Here is a 25688-nt window from a genome sequence, read left to right on the forward strand (position 1 = left end):
GGACCCGGTCCTGGGTGTGGGACTCAGAGCTGCCTCTGTGAGGGCTCACACCCACGTGCCTTGGGGCCGCAGCAACAGTGGACCTGGCAAAGCAACCAGTCACCCTAAGGCTGCATCTCCACGTGCCACCGCCTCCTGCCCTGCCCTCCCCAAGCTGCAGCTGGCAGAGGCCTGGACCTGGCAGAGTGTGCCTTTCACAGAGATGGCGTCCAAGGGGTCACAGCCCAGGACCCCAAGCAGGACCTGCCACCCAGCCCTGCCAGGATCAGCCCCAGAGTCCTCAGTCACAAAAGCAATGCATAAGAAACACATCTGATGCCCTCTCAGCCCCCGCAGGCTATTATGCAGGGCACCCCAAGAATCAGGCCCCTCTGTAAATATGAGTCTAAAGAAAATCACCATGATGCTATAGCATGGGGCCTACCCAGCTGGAGATTCATTTTCAAATACACCTTGGTCCTTGTACTGTACCAGCGAGAAGCCAAATTCCAAAGGCCTGTACTCCAACTTTATATGTCAGCTATTGACTGTGCCTCTAAGGTGCTCCTCAAGCTTTGAAGGAGATACTGTCTTCAGAGAGAGTTTCCACCATGGAATATATACATAAATGTAAAATATTGACAAAAGTGGAAATAGTCACGCATTTTAAAGTAATTACATTTACGAACTTATTTTTCGTAATTCATAGTTGATATAACAAAGAATTAGTGAAGTAGGAAGTGAGTGTACTTATTTTAAATGTTTTGATTCTGTTATATTTTTCATTACTTTTTAAAAAATTAAATTAGGCACTAAATAGGGGGGAAAAACACATGTCTTCAAAGAAAAAAGAACACTTGGGAAAGAATCAAAGTGATTATTTTTCCTTAAAAGATAATTTTAAAATAGTCGTCATTTGGAGAGGGAGACTAAACAAAAAGAATTTAAAATAAAAGTAAAGGAATGTATGTTTAGAGAGTGAGAGGTGAAGGAAAAGGGGGTTGAGGGACATTTTCCATCTGACATCCCTAAGGGCTGAATCTCCTCACAGAGGCCGGGAACCTTCTAGAAAAGAGCCCAGGCCCTGACAGAGGGGAAGAGCCGTGTGCCACTTAGGGAAACCACCAGCTCGGTGAGCATTCTCAACCTCCCAGGGATGGCTGAGGACCACCTGCCTGCCCAGAGCGGCCCCAAACCTTGCCGCGTGGGTCTGGAGGCCAGTCACCACGTGGGGCAGCTCTGGCAAAGAGTCTCCAGGACATAGTTCCCAGCTCAGAAGTCACACCAAAGACCAGGTCTTCAGCACGTCCACCTGGAGGAAGTCTGGGGGGTCTCGGCCCCTGGAGACTCTGTGATCAAGCTCTGGGTGCCTGCGGCTGGCTAGGAAGGCTTCAGAGGAAACCCTTCTGTACCCACAGCTGTTCTGCCCGTCTGTGCGGGAGCCGGAGATCCAGGAAGCCAAGATGCAAAGGAGACCACCAACCGCCCCTCCCGCAGAGACAGAGGCCCCAGCCGCCTCCACCCTGGGGAAGAAGGGAGCCGTCTCTGCACGCAAGCAGCCCCTCATCTTGAGAGAGCTGCAATCCGGTCACCTGGGAGGTGTCCCAACTCAGGACAGCAGCCGGGCGAGCCACACTGCTTTAATTAAGCAAAGCGGGGTGTTCCCTTTTCCCATGGGTTTTATTCACGTCCTGACAACATCAATGGAAACAGATCTGCCAGAATAAGTCATATGCAGCTCACTCGAAGGAGGAAAGAAAATGTGTCCTCCCATCCTTTGCCTTTTTCCAAAGAGAAGAATACAATAGCAGAATCCACAAAGAAAGATCCCTATTAAAATGTTCCAAGGCTCTTAAACACCCCCATTTAAATTCTGGGTAATCGGCTGCATTGTGCCGCCCCTGAAGAGGCTGTGGCGTTGGTGGGTGCCGTTCAGAAGCATTTGTGTCATAGAAATGCTGGTGATTAGATTTTTAATAAACCGTTTCAATTCTATTTCCTGGGCTTGAATAGATGTTTGCACTTGACTGGTGTGGACTTGAAAGGGGTCCAGGTAATATCATTGTGGGGGACAGACTCTTAATTCCTTTAATATATTTCGTCAAAGGTGACTGGCTGTAGGAACTGGCTGGAACACGGGGAGAGAAGGAGAGCGATTGAATTTAATTGGTTCCATTTGTCATTCAGGACTGACTTTGCCTCACCTCTGCCTATGAATCTTTTTCAAACTTGCTGGTCTGACCCAACATGCCCACAGCTTGGGAAGGAAGCCGGCTTTGGGTTCCCAGGACAACATCTCAGGCTGAGCTCACATCCAAGAGCAGGCCTGGCGTGAGGCTCAAGGTCCATCAGTGAGCAACTCGATGACCTCTGGCCAGGATGACAGCTCCCGAGAATGGAGGAATCCAGAAGGAGACCACAGGCTCCAGAAAAATGGCATCACAACCCCAGACTCTTAACACTCCACGTCCAATGTGCTAGGAGGGTTGAGGGCAAGAGAAAGGATGAGCCCATTGGGTTACAGTTCCAGGACCCCAGGACCCCTCCCCACTCAGCCACTAGATGACGGCTGAATCCTAGGAAGTGGAGCGATTACAACCAACTGTTCAGAGAGAAACACGCCTCCTCTCTCTGTAAAGCCAAAACCAAGGCCCAGGCCCCGGCCAGCGCTCTCACATGTGGCACCCGGGCGCTGGGGGAGGAAACCAGAGCTGGCCTCTAGCCAGGCATTCAGACGCCGTCCGCACCAGGAGCTCTTCCCGTGGCCACTTTTGTCCATCAAAGAGCAATGAGCAATGCTCATGATGGGGCTTAGATTCGTCCCGTTGAGACTGGAGCTATTTGCAGGGGCTGATTTCAAAACATGAGGCCTGATACAGAGGCGATGAGTCACGGAGCTTCTCCAGACTGACGTGTCCCCCAGAGAAGGAAGAAGGATGGGCCTGGAGGGACTGAGTCAGTGGCAGGGGAGGCACTAAATATAACCCTGCTGGATGCGTCCTGGCCACCGCCAGACCTTCTACGAGCACCTACTGTGTGCCAGATCCCATGGGTACTGAGATAGACAAGCCAGCCTGGCCTCTGTCCCGGAAAGAGGATGTTGCCACAGTGACTTCGGGGAAAACTACACTGCAACTCTGTGCACAGGAGAGAAACACTGTAACACTGGATCTAGGAAAAATTGCAACTCTGACTTCCAGAGAGGGAGAGCAACTAAAAGGAGGGTTTGTATGTCCTTCAGCAGGATCTGTGGGAGAATAAGGAAAAGGGTCCGGAATGCGACAAGGGGACGTGAGGAAAGAAAGACCCTTGGGGAAAGGCCTATGGAATATTGGGGGAAGTTCTCCGTTGTCTGGAGGCACCTACTCATTATTTGTCGCCCAAACATTTATTGAGCACCCACTGTAGCCTGGCCATGGGAATCGGCCAGATGAAACCTTCGAAGCCCTCAGCATGCAGGGGAAGAGAAAGAAATTATGTGGACAGGACCACCACGGTCTACCATCATCCTTACTGTGATGGGGCAGGGGACGTGAGAGCCCCTCAGAGGGTCCCACACCAATGTTTGGGATCAGGGCAGTCCTCTTGGGAGAGGTGTCCCCGTGTTCTGCCACCTTTACAGCTCTTGGTAGAATGTATCCTTATATCTCACCTTGGGAGTTGGAGAAAGCCAGAAGTGTCTGGGCAGGTTGGGGGAATTCTGTGCCTCATCCATCTATCCATCCATCCAACCAACCATCCATTCATTCATCCACTCATCCATCAACCCATCCTTTCATCCAGCCATCCATTAATCCATCCACTCATCCATTCATCCATCCACCCATCCATCCAACCATCCACTCATCCATTCATCTACCCATCCATCCCTCCATTCATCCAACCACCCATCCACTCATCCATCCATCCAACCACCCATCCACTCATCCATCCATCCAACCATCCACTCATCCATTCATCCATCCATCCATCCACTCATCCATCCACTCATCCATTCATCTACCCATCCATCCCTCCATTCATCCAACCATCCATCCACTCATCTACCCATCCATCCCTCCATTCATCCAACCATCCATCCACTCATCCACCCATCCATCCACTCATCCATTCATTCATCCACCCATCCACCATCCATCCATCCAACCACCCATACAACCATTCATCCATCCATCCATGCAACCATTCATCCATCCCTCCATGCAACCATTCATCCTTCCCTCCATCCATCCAACCATCTGCTCATCCATCCATCTATCTATCTATCCATCTATCCATCCATCAATCTATCCATCCAATCATCCAACCATCCATCCATCCATCATCCACTTATCCATCCATCCAACCATCCATCCAACCATTCATCTATCCGTCCATCCACCCATGCGTCTATCCATCCATCCATCCACCCATCCATCCATCCAACCATTCATCCATCCATCCAAGCATCCACTCATCCATCCACCATCCATCCTTCCATGGACTTGTTCAGTGAGCCCTGTGTGAACATTTGTCCTTGGTGAGGTTCTAGGGAAGCTTCAGTTGCCCTTGGCCACCATCCTCAGGAAGAACAGAGGTGAGAAGGGGAGGACTGGCCAGGATACGTGGTCCCCACAGGTCATAAAAGGGGCAAGACAGGCAGCCAGTGCACAGTGTCCAGCTGATCTGTTCCTTTCCAGCTGTGCAACATTAGCCCAGTTACTTCACTCCTCTGTGCTCAGTTTCCTCATCTACAAATGTGGCTACAACAGAGGCTCCCCCTCAGGGAGGGGAGCATCTAGGGACCCGGTAATGAGACTCAGCAGTGGCCAGCAGTGGCCAGCATTGAGGCAACGTCAGCGGTCTGTAGTGGCCTCCTCCTGACCAAGGGTGGGGTGGAAAGAGCCCCAGGGCAGGCTCTGCACATCACTGCCCTCCAGAGAACAAGAGGATGTCTAAGAGGAAGGCAGGGGGAAGACTGAGCCTTCCTCCGCCCAAATGTGTCTGCTTCTCTGAGGGCTGCATCTGGACGTCACTCCTAGGTGCAGCCTGTGTTGGCTGTTGTCCACGGTGACGGGGTCGTCTGAGAGAGTCTGAGGGTCACAAGGCCCTGGGCTGAGGTCGTGGGCCGGAGGGAGCAGAATCCCAGCCAAGGGGCAGAGAGGTGGGTGAGGAAGCCCGGGGCATCCTTGGTGGGCTCCTCAGCCTGGCGTTCGGCTCCCATGCTTGGGGCTTCTGTCCGGCCAAGAGAAGGTGCCAGCAGCCCCCTACGCCTGGCCTCAGGGAGCATGCTTGCTCTCTTTGGAAACTCCTACCCCTTGATCTACAGCAGCCAAGCCATTGTGGGAATTCCTCCTGCACCTGCTAGGGGGCGGGGCGGGGGGGGTGCCCCGTCACAAGCTCTGCAGTTTGTCACCATCAATGTGGCCAGAAAAAGGTTATGAATGTGACACCTCCCGGGGGCCTCGCATTAAGTCAACGACAGAGAAACCGCTTCCTGTGGGCAGCCCCCAGGCTCCCGCCTCGGCCCTCGCAAAGATGCTGCCACAAACATTTGGTTTGGGGTGTTTGGGCTTTTTTTTTTTCCATTCTTTTTTATGATCAAGAAACAAACACAAGTGTGGCACTTCAGAATGTCACAGCTGAGTCTGCGTTTATGTGCAGACTTTAGGCTCAGAGACTTCTGCTCCGGACCCAAATTCAAATCAGATCAGGGTTTGAAAATGTGTTTGGGTTGTTAGCGATTTAACCATGGCAGCCCAGGGAGCAGGGCAGGCCTGCAGCCTGTGGTGAGGCCAGGAACTTGCTAGCTGGGGGGGGACTTTACAAGCCGGGCCAGGATTTGGGGAGCCTTCTCTGAACCAATAGCCTTTACCTGTCCAAACCATCCTGGGTGTTGGCACCTGGATGGCTTTTCATGATTATACCCTTCCCTGAGTGTCAAACTCTCTGGTCAGCCCCCAGGTCCAGCCGTTGTTGGCTGGACCAGATGTGGTCCAGCAAGAAGCAGAACCCCTTTGAGGCTGGAGCTGGGCAAGGCTGGGCCGTCTGTGCTGGTGTTTTTTGGGAACCCCTGCTGCATGGTTGCACAGGGGCCTCCATAGGACATTTGTGGGTCCCCCACTGCAGTGCCAGGGCAGGGGTTTGCACCTGTATTACTTGGGGATGGAAACTTCTGCAAGAACCCATCTAGCAGGGAGCTGCCCTGGCGACACCAGCCATCTCCTCAAGGTTGAGTAAAAGGGAGGCCAGGGATCTGGGACCAGGTCTGGGGTCCGCAGTTGTTTGCCCTCCTTGGCAGGTCCAAGTTCAGCCTGAAATTCTTGCTTTGACCCTGGTGTCCACACAGCAACTGAACTCCCATCTCAGTGCTTGTGAGAAATGCCCCAGAAAGGCCACAGAAGTCTTGTACCACCATCTGCTACCAGCATTATGCTGAAGACGAAGCCTGCGGGCAAAAGTGTCCTCTGGGGGTGGCCGAGGCTGCCCACCACCCCACTGAGAGAGGGGCCAGGGACTTCCGCCCGGCAGCCCGTGGCTCAGCCGCTGGCTTGGGTCTGCGAGGAGGGCCCCCTCCTGCTGGGGGCTGAGGCCGGGCCCAGGCTCTCTGCAGGGATCAGGGGCTTCCTCTCTGGGGACACCCCAAGAACCTCCGGACTGTGATACAAGAGCCCCACACACAGGTGGGCCGAGGGATTCTCTTCTTTTAATTTAATTTTTTTGGAGTATACTTGATTTACAATGTTGTGTTAGTTTCTCCTGTATAGCAAAGTGAGTCAGTTATACATATACACATATCCACTCTTTTCTAGATTCTATTCCCATGCAGGTTATTACAGAGTATTGAGTAGAGTTCCCTGTGCCATGCAGTAGGTCCTTATTAGTCATCTATTTTATATATAGTCGTGTGTATATGTCAATCCCAATTTCCTAATTTATCCCTCCCCCCACCTTTCCCCCCCTGGTAACCGTAAGTTTGTTTTCTACATCTGTGACTCTATTTCTGTTTGGTAAATAGGTTCATTTGCACCATTTTTTTAGATTCCACATATTAGTGATATCATATGATATTTGTCTTTCTCTGTCTGGCTTACTTCACTCAGTATGACAATCTCTAGGTCCATCCATGTCGCTGCAAATGGCATGATTTCATTCTTTTTTATGGCCGAGTAGTATTCCATTGTACATACGTGCTCCATCTTCTTTATCCATTCCTCCGTCAACGGGCACTCAGGTTGCTTCCACATCCTGGGTATTGTAAGTGGTGCTGCTGTGAGCACTGAGGGCAGAGGGATTCTTGAAGGAGGAGACACAGGATGGAGCCTGTTTGCTGGGGGCCTTCTCCTACTCACTGCCAGGGCTGGTTTGTCTCTCGGGGGCCCCGGGCAGCCCACGGAAGATTCCTGACTGGCCAGGAGTCTGGGCTTCTTACCTACGCAGCAGACCCAGGAAGAGGCCCTGCTTCTGACCAGCACCCTCTTCATCCTGTAGTGGGCACAGCCCACCCCCAACCTGGCCCATTTCTGAAGGGCAGATGAGCAGGTACAGACAGCCGGAGAAGCAGCAGATGCCCACAGCCATCGTGGCCACAAATACGTCCCCGCAGCACACGTGCCCTTGAAGCCGGCAGAGCTGTGGGAGTGGGGCTCTGTTCGGGGTGTCTTCAAGGAGCTACCAAGAACAAACCAAGTGTGTGCTCTCCCTGCAAGGAGCCGCAGGCCTCCATGCAGCTGGAAAGCAGGAAAGAGGCTTTCTAGTTCCAAAGGGGGAATTGAGGCTGGAGCCCAGAAAATCCCCACGTTGTCAGATTCGGAATTCATGTCAGGGCTGGAGAGGCACCTATGGTCAGAGATCCGGTCTCCCTTTGGAGCACCCTGAAGGGATGGTCCTTGAATCCCCACAGTGATGGGGCATTCATCCCTTTGCAAGGCTTCTCACCCACCCCACAGGCTGCCTATAGGGGCGTCTCAGCTGCTGGTCCTGAGGTTTCCTCAGACCCCTCTGGTTGCTGATCACCCTGAGGGGTTTCTGTGTCTGAGCAAGTTTCTCATTCATTTATTTCCCTGCAGACTTAAGGGCACTAGTTTCAATCACCAATTTGCCCGTTTATTTCTGATGGGTCAGGGCTATGGCCCATGGCCAGTGAGACAGCCCGCACACTTGCCGTGATGGACGGGACAGGCTGGGAGGAAGCCGAGCCCCCAAACACCCGACTCGGGCCAAGAGCAGGGCTGTGCTCAGGCCACACCAAGGGCCAGGGACCCTCGGAATAGCCCACAGAGCCCACGTTCACCAAAGCCTCTCTTCTTGTCCCCTGGGTGCAGTTGGCAAGATCAGGCATGTTAAGTCCTGCTCCAGCCCAGGCGATGCATGGAGCAGACCAAACCTCTCCGCTTTGCCGCCATCTCACCCTTTGGTTTTCTGCAAACTGCACAGACGCTGCTGGGAGAGTTGGCCTCTCATGTGCAGCCCCTGGCCTGAGGAGGAAAAGAAGAAAAAGGGAGACGTAAAATAAGAATCCGATGAAAGGGGAGGAGGGGCCGAAGAAGGAGATGGGGAGGGAAGAGGAAAGTCCAGCGGCAGTGAGCTCTGCTTCCTGGGCTCCAGGCTGGGCCCCCAGGGCCACGCACCCCGGGAACATAGCAGCATCGAATATCTGGGTGTTTTGTGGGAGATGGTCTGTGAACCCCAGGGAGCACCGGGGCACCTGGGTGTCAGGATTTTGAGGGGAGAGGATCTGAGAACCCCGGGGGTGTTTATATAGCACTTGGGTGTGTAAGTGATTTCTGGTCTGACCTTTGAAGGCATCTGTGGCCCCTGAACACATAGAGTGTGGTTTCTGGGGTCTGGCTCTAAAGCTGAGAGATTCTGCCCATCGCTGACATGAGTGGATTCCCCCAGGCAGGGTCTTGGGGCCATGGCCTTGCTGCACCATCAGCAAGCCTGTCGGGCACCCAGCTTCCTCTGCAGAATCTCCATCCTGGGCCGTGCTCTTGGGTCCCTGAGACCGAGGGACCCCGGCCCTTATCCCCTCACAATGCCCTGGAACTGTCCCACGGAGATCACGGTCAGCAGGGATGTCCTAGGAACCCCACGCGGCTCCTTTGGACACAAGCCCCATGGACACTGGCTCTCTCTAGCCAACCTCCACCGTGAGCTTCAGAGACAGACTGGCCTCCGTCTTGGAGGAACAGCGTCCATGAGTTCCTCCTCGAAGCAGCCCCCTCCCTCCCTCCCTCCCTCCCTCCCTCCCCCCCCTTCCTCCCCCACCCCCGACCTTCCTCTAAGCCTGAGCAGGTGGGGCCCCGTGACCCTCCTGCCAGGACTCCTGTCTGCTGGGCAGCCGTGCGACCCCTTCCCACTGGCCCCATTTCTCCTTGGTGCTTGTTCATGTCACCACAGAGCCCCATAATGAGAGTCAGGACAGAGGATTTACGAGCTCATCCAGGCTCCGCATCTGCACCCAGCAGAGGTGTTTCCAGAAAGCCTCTCCCCCACCTCCTTCCATCACAAGAATGGACTTTCTGTTTCAGCTACTCGTGGATGCCATAAATCTTGGCGTGTATGTGCGTGCGTGTGTGTGTGTGTGTGTGTGTGTGTGTGTGTGTTACTCACGTGCAGGTTCATGTGGGTAGGACAGCCCCACACAGCTTGGTGGCTGAGCTCGTGGCTCTGGATCAGCTTAAAGAAGGGGTCAGGGTGAGAAGGATGAGACCTGCCCCCTGGGTCCTCCCCGAGCTGGAAGCGGACACTAGGCCCAGCCCTCCATGGAGCCGAGCTGCAGAGGCAGGACGTGCGGCCGAGGGACCGACTCCCAGGCCCGTTCCTTCCCGCCTGCCCAGAACCCATCAGGCAGCTGACGACAGATGCATTGGCATTCCCGCCAGCACGCACACCCCAGATGGCCAGAGGCTGGCCATGCCCATTAAACGTGAGAGGGCAGCCCAGCAGTGAGCCCAGAAATTCAAGGTGCAGGAAACCTCAAATGATGTGCAAAAAAAATTGTCAAGGTGAAGAGAGTTTTTCCATGCCTTTGCTTCATAACTCGGCCCTTCTGGTGGGGGTGATTTATGAGCTGGGGAAGCTGGTGGGGGGACGAGGGGTGGAGAGGCCTGGAAGGCCAAGTCGGGGAGAGCAGGCAGGAGGGCAGCTTCCTTTGGAGACTCCGGGACCCCCCAGGCTCAGCCTCAAGCTGCCCAGAGCCAGGCTTTGGATGCGATCAGGCAGAGGGGCCGGACCTCAGATATGCAGAGAGACCCAGCCCCAAGGCCATGGCAGCCTCCAGGCCACTGCCTGCTAACGTTGCCCTAGGAGGTTGGTTAGGGGGCAACTGGGCCACCTCCTTCCTTCCGTCACACCCTCCCTGGTTCATGCCTTGTGCAGAAGCGGAACCGAGCTCGCAGCCTGGGGCGGGGGCTCTGCAGTCACCCGTTCCTGCTCCGTCCACTTCTACCTGTATTGGCCTCCTGGGGCGCGGCTCTGAGCACAGACCAAACCAGGCCTCAGGCCCTGCTGAGCTGGGCAGAGAGTGACATGACCTGTCCTTATGGGCCCTGGAAAGTCTCATTCCATGAGAGGCGGGAGGGGGGACCTGTGACGGCCCGGGCCTGCTTTCTGGATCCCAGGGCGTGCCGAGTCCTGTGGGTCCTGGACCTGGGACGGAGACCCTCCCTCTGGTCCTCGATCCGGCTCAGACAGCATGTGGGGGCCCTGGGCTGGGCCCAGCCCTGCTCCTGGAGCCTACGTCTCGTGTCCTGAAAATGCACAATAACAGCCCCTGCCTGGGAGGTCCGCAGTGAAGAAGGAGGGGCAGTGCTGGTACCAAGAGAGACCTGAGCCCACACGGCTCATGGTGTGAGCGCCCCAGAGGCCCCAGCTTGGCCACGGCGGAGACCCTGGAGAGAAGGCCAGAGACAGAAGGGAAGGAGGCCAGAGAGAGACAGACGTTGCTCCCATTTCTCCCCTTCTGTAATCAGAAACGGCAAGCCCCAAACAAGAGGCCAAGCCTACGGCACCCTGTCCACCTGGCCCGAGGCCCAGGCCCACTCCTGGGAGTGTTTCTCTGATCTGAAGCAGAAAAGCAGCAGCTTCCAGGCCAGGCTCCTGCCTGCGCCCCCTGCCCCCTGCCCTCTGCCCCGGCTCCATCATCCAGGTATGCCCAAGTGTGCCCCACAGGGCTGGACTCTCTACACAAAGACGGGAGAGAGACGTGGTCCTGGCATCGGGGTGAGGCCCACTGCCCAACCTGGCCCCGCATCGCTGGTTCAGGGCCCCAAGACCAGGGCTTCTTGTGCCTCCCCTGGAGGAAAGGTCAGCCGTTCCCTGCTACCTCTCAGAGGGAGAGTTTTAGTCTCTTTGGGTGGAAGGCATTAACCAAGGCCTCCTCTGTCACCCCAGAAAGCCAGCCAGGGTGCCCACGAGGGAGAAGGGGCCCCCAGACCTTTAGGGACCTTCAGGAAGTAACTGCCCCCCCGCAGTGGTCCAGATGGTCGGGGCTGGGGGACCAGGTCCCCCGGGGTGAGGAAGAGGGATGTTTCCCGGGAGGGGCAGCTCACCAGAGAGGGAAGACATCCCCTGGAGCTGGGCAGGGGGGCCCTGGAGGATTTTTTGCCTCTGAACTCTGGGCCCTGCACCCCAAGAAGGACGGACACAGGCCGGAGGCCCCAGAGCAGTGTCCGTGCAGGTTAGCCACCGGCTGTGTCCACGTTCAGACGCACTTGAGAGGCCTGGAGCTGTTTGCTGAACGAGGGCCGTGTCCAAATACCTGCAGGGCCGTCACGTGGAGGAGAGAGAGGCCTGTTCCCAGAGGGCCGAGAGGGGACACTCAGGAGGGGGGGCCCGGCCACGCACAAGTTACTCTCCACGAGGCAGTGCTGCCATGGTGGGTCTGCGTGTGTGCCCACAGCTGTGCCGGCAGAAGTGCAGGTTTGCTCCTAGGTCAGGCAGGGCTCGGGTGTGGGGCTGGGGGATGAGCCGGGGGTCTTCCAGCCGCCCTGCAGTGTCGTAGAATCTACCGGAACTGAGAGGCAACGGGCCATGCCGGCATCCGGCCTCCCGCGCTTTTCTGGCCAACCCCACACGTCCTTTGAGAACCGCAGGGTCAAGCACGCTCTCTGGGGGGACGGGAGACGTGGGGGCCCCCCTGCGCTGGTCGTGACAGCTCACAGCATCACTGACCGTTTCTGCTAGTCCAGACTGGACCATGGGTGGGAGGAGGAGACCGAGAGACACAGGCCAAGAGACAGAGACTGCCAGCCGCCCGCCTACACCCACCTGTGAACATGCTGGGTGGGAGGCACAGGGATGGGTTGGGGTGGGGGCCTGGGTCTTGGCCAGCCAGCCCCTCTTCCTCCCTGTGATGGAGCCAGGCGGCCGGGTGCCTCACCGAGCGACGGTGCCACGACCCACAGCTTTGCTTGGTGGGTCTTTCTTGCGGGTTTCCTGCACTGGGGGTCGGAGGTAAGAGAAAGGGCCCGTGAGAGGCGTTAGCGTCAGGAGAGGGACCTCTCCCGTGTGGCCTGCCCCCCACAAGCCCACAGTGGCGTCCCGATGGGGCCCAGAGCGGCCATGTCCCTTCACCCCTGGCAGCCAAGGACCGGAGGCTGGGCCGGGCAGCCTCCCTGTGGCCACACTGGCCCAGGTGCTCTTTCAGAATTAGGGCCATTTGGTTGAAGTCCCCAAAATGGAGAATCGTCAGAACAGAGGCCTCTGCGCTCACAGCCCCTTCCAGGTCAGCTCAGCGGCCGCTCAGAGACTCATCATGACAGTATGGGGCTGCCGTGGGCTCCGGGGGCCCGTGGGGTCTGGAGGCACAGGAGAGCTAGAGGTGGGTTCTAGGCCCTCCCACAGCAAGGCGGCCGCTTCCCGAAGCCTCACTGACTCAGAGGCCGGGCGGGACCCTGGGCCATTTAGAAAGTGTCCATGGGCGTTTGGGAGGCACCTGAACTGTTTACAAAGCATCCTGGTTCTCTGGCCAGAAGTGGGCTTCTCCAGGCCTCAGGGGCAGCCTCCCTCCCTTCTTGGGTCCTTACCTGTTCATCAGGTGGCCCGGGGGAGACCCCCCCAGGGGAACAGGGGCCGTGCACCTGGGGTCGGTCTCCTCTGTTTGTGCTGACATGTCACTACCCCCTGCCCTGACTTCACTGAGTCCTTCTGACACCCTGTTCCCATCACCCCTACCCACCTAGATACCCCTGCCCACCTGGACACTCCCGACCACCTGGACACCTACTTCCAGCCCTCAATGTGGTGGTGGCCTCAGCCCCTCCCTCCTTCCCTCCCAGCCTCCCAGCTCAGCTGCCCAGGAAGCTGGCCCATGATGCCACTGGCCTCCACATCTCTGGATTCGGGCCCCTGAGCAGGCACTGATCAGAGCAGGTGGGAGGGACTCTGCCTGCAGCGTCCACCTCGGCGCCCGGCAGCTTTGGGGCATCCCCCTCTCAGCAGGGACAGCAGTCATCAGGTCGGTATTCTGGGAAACGACCTGCTCAGAGGTGTGCACGCCGGAGAAGCTCCCGGCCTCTGCCTGTCAGAGGGCATTCAGGACACAAGAGCAGCAGCAAAGTACCTGATGCCAGTCAGGCCCGTGGGGCCTCTGCCGGCTGGGCGTCTGCAAACACCCAGCGTCAGATGGAAACTTCCACTTTTAGGAAAACCAAATGATTTTCCTTCTCGCAGGGCGACGTGCACGCTGCTGTGAGCGTGCACGCTGCTGTGAGCGTGCACGCTGGCACACGTGCACGCACAGGCGCACACGCGTCAAGATTCGCACGCAGCCACAGCCCGACCACAACTTCACCTTCGAGACCGCTCACCCCCAGCCCAACCCAGTGCTCCCAGCAGAGGGCTCTGCCCTCGGACACAGCGGCCTCTGCGTTCTCACATGTGGGGCCGCTTGCTGGGGAGTTTTCACAACGCCGGTGGCACTTTTATGGCTGTGCCAGGGCAGCGATCTGCTCGGTGAGAATAGACAGGGCCGTCCTCCTACCTGTGCGTCGGGCTCCCTCCCGGAGACTCCTGGGCATCGGTGGGCTTGGTGGGCTGAGGGCCTGGCTGATGCCCGGAGGGTCGGCTGATGTCCAGAGGCCGGCCTGCCTTCCTACTCTGCACCCAAACAGCAGACTCTCTTGCTGGGCAAACGTAGAGTGTGTCAGCTCTAGCGTACAGGATGCCTCTGACCTTTCTTGGTTTTCTTTCTTGCCGGGCAGATCTCCGAAGACCTGGGCAGTGGGAAGTTCTGCATGGACGCTACTCAGGCCGGGGCCGGCAGCTGGCTCAAGTACATCCGCGTGGCATGCTCCTGTGACGACCAGAACCTCACCATGTGTCAGATCAACGAGCAGGTAGGTCCGGGGCTCGCACAAAGCCTTGTCCTTGGGGCCCTGGCGCCAGGATGGATGGGAGTGGAGCTGCCAAGGTGGAGGGTTAGCCACATCTCTACCAAGCCCGTCCTGCAGCAGGGGGCTATCTGACACTTGGCCAGTGCTGAGTTTCCGGAAACTCAGCAACACCCCCGAATGCTCCATCAGAGCCTTTGCTCCGGGGCTGACGGGGCTTGAGAGCCAAAAGATGATGGCTTATGGGAAGAAACATGGCCGGGAGCGGGCAGGGTCTGAAACTTCAGGGTCCGCATTCCGACAAACACCGCCCCCGTGAGAGAAGTGGAGAACCGGACCCCTCTCCTTGAGAATCGTGTCTAAATGGCTGTTTATCCAAGCTGCCCGGAAGGGTCCGCACTGGCTGTCTGGAAGGCTGAGGTGAGGCCCCAGCTGCCCAGAGCCCCCAAGAATAGCTGTGGCAGCCCAGCCAGCCTGCGGAGGTGACTAGCCCTGTTTTGGCACAAAATCCTGGCCCTGCTGGGAGCCAACTGATATTTTTCCTGAGCTGCGTGGTCCTGACTTCAGCCCAGGCCCCACCAGGGCCAAGGGATGCTTTGGCTTCTGCTGCCAGCCCCCAAGAGGCCGAAGACTCCCCTCGGCACGCTGGACCCTTCTCACTGCTCCATGTCCGTGCCAGCCCAGGGCTGCAGGCATCCAGTATCAGGAACCAATCAGGACAGAAGATGCCACTCGGAGTTTCCACCACAAAGGAGCCTTAGTCCTTTAATGTCTTTAATTACAACTTTGCAAGTGGCCCCCAGAGACTCTGCTCAGAGCCAGGCCCCTCAGGCCACGCTTTCACTGGGTCCCCAGGGCACAGCTTCCTCGAGGTGCCTGGGGGCCCAGCCGCTTCCATCAGAGGAGTCTGCTTTCACTTCTGTCTTGGGGTTACTCATGAGATTTCATTTGCAAAAAGGATTCCATTGCTTTAAAAAAGTTTGTGGAGACCACACAACAGCGGGTGCAGCTTCGAGTTGCCAGTGCAAACCTCTAAAAGCCGTTTGAGGCTCTTGCCTTTAGAGAGACTTTTTTTTTTTCTGGTACGCGGGCCTCTCACTGTTGTGGCCTCTCCCGTTGCGGAGCACAGGCTCCGGACGTGCAGGCTCAGTGGCCATGGCTCACGGGCCCAGCTGCTCTGCGGCATGTGGGATCTTCCCGGACCGGGGCACGAACCCGTGTTCCCTGCATCGGCAGGCGGACTCTCAACCACTGCGCCACCAAGGAAGCCCAGAGAGACAGTTTTGCATAAAGAAATGCAGACAGCACACACCCAGGAGGCCCCGGGACCCGCGTGAGCTGCCAAGCACCTCGCCCTCATCTGCTCAGCCCCGTCCCCGGCCGTGGGGCTCAGCCTGGACCGAGCAGCCCTCCCTCCACTGGACACGATCTGATGATGCTCAAATCCACCTCTGCTACTGAGAGGACTACAGCTTCCACTGAGAACCCAATATTTTGAAAAAAAGGGGTTTTTTTAATTGCAAAATATATTGAGGAAATAAAGGAAAAGAATAATCATAAAAATTAAAAAGAAAAGACACTTCCCCCTTCCAGACGAACGTGAAATGTGAGTGAAGGAGAATTGGGGTTCAGGCACATGGGAAGATGGTCCTTCCGTTGTCTGTCTTTGCAAAGAACGTGTGTCCTTGGTCGTGTGTCTGGGAAACGAGGGGCAGTGAAAAAAATACCAGGAGGCTGGGGCCAGGACTGCACTTTTGTGAGATGCAGCATAAAATAATGAAGGATCCAGATTTTTTATTTAAAAAAGAAATGTTTGGTAGGTGCCTTTATGTGGCAAGCTTTTGAAAATGCAGAAAATGCAGGCATAGCATCTTCTCAAAGAGAAGCCTGTCTTCCGACATCTTTGTTTTATTATTTATATTTCAGGTTAGCTTTTATTTCAGCTCCACGCAGGGTCCAAATGGAATTAACTACTTTGCAGCAAACTCTTTCTTTCTTTAGGACCAGTGGATAGGAATACCCTAAACTCATGGGTTCCCTTTCATTTAACCCCACTTTTATCCTCCAGTGCTTACCAAGCTCCATCCTACATTCGGAACCATACCTGGCTCAAATACTTAAACCCAATGTAACATCAGAATTTCATCCTTGCCTGCTGGATGTTTCTAACAGCCTAAAAATGGGGGATTTATTATCCCCGTCTTAGTTCACAGGCTTGGAGAGGACTTCGGTGCCTATTTAAGCAAAAGCAACAATGAAATGGCCTGGGGACTTCCCTGATGGCACAGTGGTTAAAAATCTGCCTGCTAATGCAGGGGACACGGGTTCGAGCGCTGGTCCGGGAAGATCCCACATGCCGTGGAGCAACTAAGCCCATGTGCCACAACTACTGAGCCCGCACTCTAGAGCCTGCGAGCCACAACTACTGAGCCCACGTGCCACAACTACTGAAGCCCGCGCGCCTACAGCCCATGCTCCACAACAAGAGAAGACACCGCAATGAAGAGTAGCCCCCATTCACTGTAACTAGAGAAAGCCCGCGCACAGCAACGAAGACCCGACGCAGCCAAAAATAAATAAATCTATAAAAAAATTATTAAAAAAAAAATGAAATGGCCGGAAGCAGTCAAATTTCTCCACACAGGGCCTTTCAAACCCTGCATCCTCCAAGGGAGAGAGGACCCTCTGCCCTGCCTCCTGGGACCATGGTGGGTGATTCCTGCTGGCACCGGGCAACCGAGATTCCCGCCAATGTCCCCATCTCCAAACTTAACGGCGTGGCAGTGGCCTCCAAACCCCCAGGAAAGCAGGAGCCAAGAGGTGTGAGGGGGCAGCCCCATCCCAGATCTCAAAGGAAGATGGGCAATTGGTGGGATTTATTTTCCTTTGAGAAATAACACAATTTTAAGCTCTAATAATAATAGGAAAACTGCTCTGAAATACACATAGATTCTCAGTATTTGTTGGTTTGAATGAAGTGAATTTTAGAAATACGTTTTCGAAAGGGGTGTGCTAGATTTCGAACTATTTTGTAGACAGTCTCGCAGAAGCTGATGTGCTCTCTCTCGGATGGCCACGCAGCCCAGCAGAAAGTCTTTCCTTCCGTCCCCCAGTCCTGACCGTTGGCACCTCAGCTTGCTGCAAAGCGGCCGGCTTGACCCTGTGTAGAGCTGGAATAAAAACGTCCCTGAAATATTAATAATAAAACAAAGATTTTTGAAGACAGGCCTCTCTTTGAGAAGGAAACATTACACGATATTAATGGGGTTTCTCGGATTTCCATAATCCCAAGAGTTTCCACCCGGATTTCCTGGCACTTAGGGAACTCCCCCTCCCCCCTTGCCGACGACACACACTCATACAAACACACAAACACACTTAAGGGAACAATTTCCCTTTCTCTCTCTCTGCTCCCCACCACACACACACACACACACACACACACACACACACACACAGACACACACACACACACACCACCTCCTCCCAACACAGCACAGACACAGAGAGGGAACCGGGCTGAAGATCTCAGATCCATAAAAACGGCTTCTGGAAACAGTGTGTTTCCAGATGGCATTCTGTAGAGAAGTGACTTCCGTCAGAAGAGCACTAACTTGAAGTTCGTAACCGTGACCTGAGCCCCAATGTCCAAAGGAGACCAGGCAGGAGAGGGTGTCTTAAAGAGAACGTTCCAGAAGCCACAGCGGCCAGAGGATTTGAGGCAGCTCTGGACAGGCCTCCTGGATGGTCCCGAGTCCTCCGGAGAGACCCACGTGGGGCAGCGAGCTGAGGTCAGGGGGTCTCATACCCCTCAGCCCAGCACGGCCTTTGCCGGTGGCCAGACGGGCCGTGGGGACAGACGTACCCCCCATGCCCCGTGAGGTTCTGAGCGGCTGGCGGCCCTCCAGCTGCATCGTGGGCGCTCGGGGAGCCCAGGCACTGGGCAGTGCAGCCCCCCAAGACGGCCTCCTTCCATCCAGTCAGGCCTTGTTCTCCCCGGAGACACTCAGGCCACTGACCACGTGCCCCCCACCCAGCCGTGGGACTGCAGGGCCGTGCTCAGGGCCCCTCCCCCAGGTCCTCATCTGTGCCCCTCTTGGAGCCCTGTGGCTCTGAGCAGTCCCTGCCCCAGCAGGCCTCGGGGGGAGGTGACCGGCCCGTCACTCCTGCTTCTTGGGCGCCAGGTTCAGCACCAGCCTCAGCCCTCCTCTGTGCAGCTCTGGAGGGGTGAGCCCCAGGCAGCAAAGGCCAGGGGGGCTGTGAATGTCCCCCTGCACCCAGCGCATCACCTAAAGGTGACTTGTGGTTTGCTACTGCATAGAACCCACAGGAGGTCCTGAGGCCACACAAGCTTTAGGGCGGCCCAGGTGCTAGGAACAAAACATCCACAGCAGACAGCTGTGGCGGAACATGTCATCCTCTGGGATTTTTGGGGGGTCGTCAGACCATAGCTGTAGAGCCTGAGGTGCTTTGATTTACTTTCCCAGCTTAGCAGGAAGAGAAGGCAAGGAGCCCATGGGAGCCTTGGTTCACCCTGGAGGCTCGACCGTTGCCCCAGCATCCTCCAACTCCCACTTTTCTTTTTGGAAAACGCGAGACCCTCAGATCACCCCTGGTGGTTCTTTCTCCCACCATTATGAGCAAACAAGTTGGTTTCAGATGTTTCAGAAGACACAGACAGGGTCTGTTCTTGGATTTGTTTTAATGGTAAGAAAGAAAACAGGAGCTTGGAAATAAAGTGCCAACCCGAGGAAGCAAAGGCAGGAAGAGGCCAGTGTGCGGCCCAGCTCCCTCTCCTGTTCCCATGTTGCTTCAGCAGGGCAAGGATGGCGGTGGCCGGGGGTCAGGTGGCCGGTGGGGCTGAAGATGGTACCACATGACGCTGGAGTCACACACACACATGCTGGGGAGCGCGACTTGGGGGTCGGAGCCCCCAGCACACCTCAGAGGGGCTGCGAGGCCCGCGCTGCACCCCCACTGCCGGAGCTGGCCGGGCATGAGGAAAACCCACCACTGCCAGCACCTTCCGAGGGCAAGTGAGGGGCTCAGCCTGAGCAGAGGGGCCGAGTCTCCCCAAAGTGGAAGCAGACAAAGGCTAATCTCCTTCGCAGAGTGTGTTAAACAAAGGAATTTCATTAGCAGATGAGCCATCGGATAACCACGCAGCACCCTGTCTTTGAGAGCCAACACTTGTTTCTAATGAGAACCTGGTGTTCCCGGGCCAAAGCTCAAGGCATTTTCTTTTGCTTTCATTTCCTCTGCTCTGGTGTGGACCACCTCCCCTCCCCCACCGCCTACCCCCATGTCAGGGCGAGCGATCTGCCAGGGCTGGGATTTTAAACGACAGGCAGGCAACGTCCACCGCCCTGCTCTGCCCTGTCGCCGGACAGCCCATCACGCCCTCCACAGTTTTTTTTAAATTAAAAATCGTAAATGGATGGGCCGGTTTAAATGGCAGCTTCCAAACACTTAGATACAATTTTCCGTTTGAAAATGAGAAGGATGGGGAATTCATTTTAGCCCTCCTTAACCAATTTACAAAAGACTTAAAAAATATAGCAAATTTGTTTTGAGTCAGAAAGCTGTTACATTTTACTCTTTGGAGCAAACTGACCCCCTTTGGGGCAAAGAGCAAGGTATCAATTCACGAGACTGGCTATCATCATTTACCAGAATTTATATTTTTGTCTTCTTAATTAAGTGGGATACTTTATTAGAAGAAGGCACTTAAGAATGATGAAGACAATTTAACCGTGACCAATATATATATATATATATACATTAAAACAAAATCTAGGTACAAACTGTATACTATATATTTTTATATTATATATATAAATATAATAATTCATAGATAACAAATATAATTGTAACATCCAGGTACAAACTGTACAACTAAGAAGAGATATAGAGAGAGATGTTTTTTTAATGTTGACCTGCTGGGAAGGTGACAGAATATATAACAGCAAACAGTAAAGATTTAGGCACAAACTGCTTCAGCCACACTTGGGAAGACAGGAAAGGGGCAAATCCCACAGACGACAAGCTTTCTCCCCTCTCTCGGCCTCAGGAAAGAATTGTCTGCTTGTCCCTGGAGCCTGCGGGTAGTGCCGAAGGAACCCAGAGTGGCTGGCCGTCCCCTTGCTCCTACCCGGCTCTGAAATAGTCAGGGAAAGGTTGCCACAGTGGAGGCAAAGGGAAATAAAGACCCGCCCAGACCCTCGGCAGCTCCAAACGCTTGCTTCCCTGCTTCATCCTGGAGCATCACCTGGGCTGTTTTTTAAACTCCAAATGCTCAACCCCTCCACCAGCCTCAGGACTCCGGTGTCCACAACTTTCCCAGAGAGAGATGGTCCACGTTTGGGGACAGCAAGTAGTGAAGAAACATGGTGACACTTCCAAAGGTCTTGAAGCAATGAGGCAGCGCTAGGACCCACCTCACCACTTTGGGGATGCTGAGAGACCAAAAATGCCCAGGGATAACCCTCAGGCCAGCCTCCTCTCTCCCAAGGCAGACTGGCCACTGGGCGAATTTGCTTTTCATCAAGATCTTAGAGCAATGCAAATTCCCCTCGCTGTGTGCTTCTCTTTCGTGAAAAGCCCCTTGTGCACCACACCGAAAGCCTTCACAAATGCAAGCACAAGTGAATTCTGAAATCCAGGATGGAGAGAGGTTTAAATTTTTTTTTTTAAGATAAGCACTGTGAAAGAGATTTTACCTATTTTACTCAAATACGCCTTTAAATGTTCTCAAACTGGTTGGTGGGGTGGGGGTGGGGGGTGGAGGGGAAACATGGCCCAGTTCACTTATCACTTTCATGTTTTTTAAGAAAACCGTTTGCTCCAGGGAGGGGAGAGCACGGCTTTGGCCTGAATTCAACCTTCAGGCTGGAAGTCTGCAGTCTAGTCATTTCTACCCAGTGTAGGTTGGATGGAGTTTTTCACCTCTTCAAATTTTAAAATTCTAAGAGTAAGGAGGAATAAAAATTGTGGAACGTAAGTCTTCATGTTTGAAAATAGTATCTATCCTTGTGAAACTGACTTGGTATTAAAAACAGAAACAAACTTAAGGAACTCTAAGGAGAAAATATCCCAAAGTGTCAGCCATCATCAATTTGAAATATTTCTTTGTCTTAAAGAATGTTGCTGGGGGAGAAGAAAACGATGTTCATTTTCTCAAAAGGCTGGGTCTCGCTGAATGTGGCCCGTAAGAAACCCAACTTTCCTCAGGCAGTTTCTCCGTCTTTTGTTGAGAACGTGGCCACTTATTTTTCCCAGCTCCGTTCACCTACCAGAAGCCGTCCCTTTGTGTCTCGAGGTTGTAAAAGGGGAAGAAACTAGGCCGGGTCAGGATAAATACAGTTAGAATCCCGAGGCCCCCTTGCTGGTGTCGCCCGCCCGTGTTCAATCAGGTCTCGCTGCTCCAAAGAGAACTGAAATGCTGAACAAGGACTTAACTTGGGATCAGGTCTGTTTGGCATTGTTATTTTTTAAAGCCGTTTAGAGCAGACATTTATTGGCGCTAGTAAACTCAGCTGTTGCTGTGGGTTCCCCCCCACCGCCGGCCCCCGCCCTCAGATCCTGAAACCAGAGAGAAAATTCCAGCTCTGCCTTGCCACACAGTCCAAGGACTGAGGCGAGTTTAAACAGTGGCAGGGATGCTGCTGTTTAGAGACAGGCCTGGGTACTCAGATGCCGACAAAGGCAGGTCTGCGCTGAGCCTGGGAACGAAAGGGCATCCGAGGCCAGGGCTCCTTCTTCCCTGGGGAACAGGCTTCTGTCTTCACTCTTATGCAGAGCCTTAGGACTCAGCCCGTCCGTGATGCCCACTTGGCCCTGGGGTCTGAATATGACCCACGGAGGGGCACACAATGAAAGGCAGGTTATAAACCGACTTTAGGAATGTTTAAGGGGCTGCAATAATAATTTATTACGGGCCTCGAACGGAAGGGGCCGCCGGTACAGTAAATGTGCAATTTGTAATCGTGCCCTGTAAGCCAGGAGACCGCCCAGGCCTCAGTCCCACCTAAGCCCGGCCTTTGTCCCGGGAAGTCACCCGACCCCGCAGACCAGGAACCCGGTCTTTCTCTGCGCGTCTGGCTGATAAGACCTTGGTGCCACTGGGAACAGGTCGTAAAAGCGCGGGCGGCCTTTGTGTGGACCAGGGCGGCCCGCGCACCCCGGCGCCCTTGGCAAAGGCGGACGGGCTGAGCTTGGGAAAGTTCGAGTGGTCTCCGGTTCGCCGCCGCGCCCCGTGCTCAAGGTGGAGGCAGGTCGGGGACGCCCACCGCCCCCAGCCCCGCCCCAGGCCTTGCGATCAGCACTAAGAGCGATTAATTCCGACTGCGGCTCAAAGTCGAGGCGGCCCCTGCTAGGCGCCCGGGCGGCTGCCCCGAGGGTCCCAGGCCGGGGAGGGGGTGCCCGCTGCGCACAAAACTGCATCCCACGGCCAGCGCGCTAGACCCTCCGGCGGCGACCGGGAAGGGTCGGTTCCCCCCGAGGCCAGGCGGCCTCCGAGGGGGTCGGAGCGGGGTGGGGCGTGGGAGGAGGGGGGCAGGAGGTCGTGCAGCCCTCGGAGCTGGGAGGGGTGTGGGGGAGGGGACCCGGGCAGCCTCCCAGTGAGGGGTGGGCGGGGTGCTGGAGGTCCGAGGGCCCTCGGAGAGGTGGGGTGGGGGTCCTGGAAGGCTGGGTGGCCCACAGAGGGGGTTGGAGGGGGAGGCGGAGGAGGGAGGCGGTCCGCGCCAGCCCCGGCAGCCTGGCTGGAGCACGAGCCCAGCATCCCGGCCGCGGGAGGATGCGGCCGCCGCAGAGCCGGGACCGGGTCTGAGAGCGCCGCTGGTCTCGCGCGTCCCTGGCCCTCGCGGGCTGGCGGGGGTTGGCGGGGGGCGCGGCCGGGAAAGATGCTGCGGGCGGGTCCACATTGCCCTCTAACGGGGACCCTCGAGAAGACGCCGCGCTGCCGGGCCCGCCCCAGCCTGCGCGCAGGAGCTCAGCGGCCCGCGGGCGCATTAAGCCTGCACTTGCTGGATGCGCTCGCTCACCGCCGCCGGCATGAAAGTGCGATCGTTCCTGCGTACTAATAAGCCCTGACTCACCTCCCCGGGATGGCTCAGGGGCTCCTCCGAGCTTTGTTGAAGCGCGGGGTTCACTCTGGGTCCGATTTTAAAATACAGTGACTCGAGTCTGATTTTTTAAAACAATGATTCAGCCACTGTGTAATTTTTAGTTAAAGTAATACAAAACTGGGAGCTTAATAACAATTGATTTAATTACAGAAGGTAATATGGTACAGTTTCTAGTCTCCATTTTCAAAATCTCATCATTATTTTAGCGATGTGCCAGGGAATAGTTGCCCAATGAAATTACTAACGAGTACAGGGAAAGGAACTCTGCACATTGATAAGCCATCTGCGCATGTGCATATTCTTCTACTGGGTGCAGTTCCGCAGTCCAAGCGTTCGGCTGGGCGTTTGGGGACGCAGTGCGGCTCTGCTGTCCCTTTGAGACCACATTGGTGTCATTCTGCCATTAGTCGAGACTGGCAGTTTGTGAGGGCGTCCAAGCTGGACTGGGCCTGGGGAGACGGGGGAAAGGGGCCCCACCAGAGATGAGGAAGCGCAGCCTTCCAGATGTTTCCCCAGGGCGGGACCCGGGGGCGGGGGGAGGGAGACCGGCAGGCCGGTGCGGTGCCCAGCTCAGTCCCTGGGGCCACAACCAGGCCAGCTGCTTCTGGGAAGCCTGGCCTGACACCTAACCGCCAGGTCCTCCATGGGGAGGGTGGTGCGGGAGGACCTCGGATGGAAATGGCCTGGAGAAGCCTCAGCCCCCAGGTCTCCCAGGGCAGAGGGACTTCGTCTCGGGTCCTTCTCTGGCCCCCCAGCCAGTCCTGTGGCCGAGCTTTCGGGCTCCTGGAAGCTCCTTGGTTACTGTTATCTGAAGAAAGACCCAAACACCACGTGCCAGCATGCTAGCAGTGGACTGGCCTGAGAGAAATGCACCCTGCTGCCTGACATTTAAGATGCAGGGTTCCTGGTGTCAGCCCTGCTCACGTGAGGAGTGGGTGCCCCCACCCAGAGGAGCTGTGTCCCTGGTCTCCAGGGAGGGAAGGGGCTCCCAGGTAGGGTCTGGCAAAGGCAAGGAAGGCCCCATCCTCTCCCAAAGCCCCCCAGGCTGTTGGAGCCTGGTCCCTGGGCTCCACCCCCGACGGCCCCTGTCATGCTGCCCTTCTGAGTGGCTGGGGTTCTCCAGATCGTGGCTGCCACCTCCCATGCAGACGGTGTTTTTTCAGGGGACCCCTTGGCAAGGTACGGGGCTGCTCGGAGTACTGAGGCTGGACGACCCTCAGAGCTTGCTCCAGGCTGCAGGCTCTACCCTGGGCCCCACCCGACCCATCTCTGTTCTCAGAGGTGTCCCCCATCTCAGACCGCCAACAGCTGCTGGCACCGAGCTTGCGGCAGGCACAGGTGGCGTCCACACTCACCTGAGACTCACACCTGCTGATCGGGCCACGTCTGCGTTCATAGTCACTTTCGTAAACATCCAAATTCACTCTCAAGCCCCCTGAAGACCCCACCCCGGCCCCAGACGGCAAAGGGTGTCTTACATACATACTGACAAAAGGAACCTGGGAATCAACCCAGGCTCCACTCCTGATGAAAAGATCCACTTTTCCTAATATTTCCCTCTAGGACCCGCCCTGCTTGGGAACTTTGGGGCTCATCCTCACCTATTTCCTTTTGCACCCCTTTTATCAATATCCAAAATCTGGATCAAACAAGTTAAAAATAGACTCTAGTCCTTCTGAGTGTATTCTGTCAAGTTCCAAAGGGGAACCTCTTAGCAGCAATTAGAAGGCAGCTCAAGTGCCCAGCGGGCCAGCCTCCCCAATGAGCAGTGTCAATGGCATGCGGGCTGGGTGTGCGCGATGTGGCTTTTAAAGCAGCAAGGCCGACAATGCTGACCCTTTCTCCCTGGTTTCTCCATCATAGATTTATTATAAAGTCATTAAAGACATTGAGCCAGGAGAAGAGCTGCTGGTCCACGTGAAAGAAGGCTCGTACTCCCTGGGGACGGTGCCCCCCAGCCTGGATGGTAAGCCCCCACCTACAGGAGCACAGGCCTGGAGCTCCCAGCACTCTGGGCCACGTGACAGGGGCCGGGGGTCCCCCGGCTGCTGCCCAAGGCCCACCACCCGGACCCCAAATGAGAGAACCAGCCTCTTCCTAACAACTTCTCAGCCTAAGCGCTTTGCTTTCTCCTTCCTTGAGTTGCATGGGCCACACCCTGAATTCGAGAGGACTTCAGACAGCACGTGTGAATGGGTGTCGCGCCGCCTTACAGCTTTGTAGTGGTAGAGTCCTAGGGGATTTTTAAAAACTGTATCATTAGTATTAG

At 55.6% G+C, this 25688-nt stretch overlaps 1 protein-coding gene across 3 annotated transcripts in view; it reads left to right on the forward strand.

Moving 5' to 3' along the window:
• The window catches only part of PRDM16 (PR/SET domain 16), a gene marked incomplete at both ends in the record, with an annotated part of 321800 nt that overhangs the window by 261504 nt on the left and 34608 nt on the right, over window positions 1-25688 (forward strand). For all 3 annotated transcript variants that reach the window (XM_079696337.1, XM_079696339.1, XM_079696338.1), the window contains 2 exons: window positions 14166-14300; window positions 25283-25385. In XM_079696337.1, the coding sequence (XP_079552463.1) occupies window positions 14166-14300; window positions 25283-25385 (238 nt within the window). The remainder of the gene's footprint in view (window positions 1-14165; window positions 14301-25282; window positions 25386-25688) is intronic.

This window comes from Hyperoodon ampullatus, assembly GCF_949752795.1.
Source record: "Hyperoodon ampullatus genome assembly, chromosome: 2".
Taxonomy (NCBI): Eukaryota; Metazoa; Chordata; class Mammalia; order Artiodactyla; family Ziphiidae; genus Hyperoodon; species Hyperoodon ampullatus.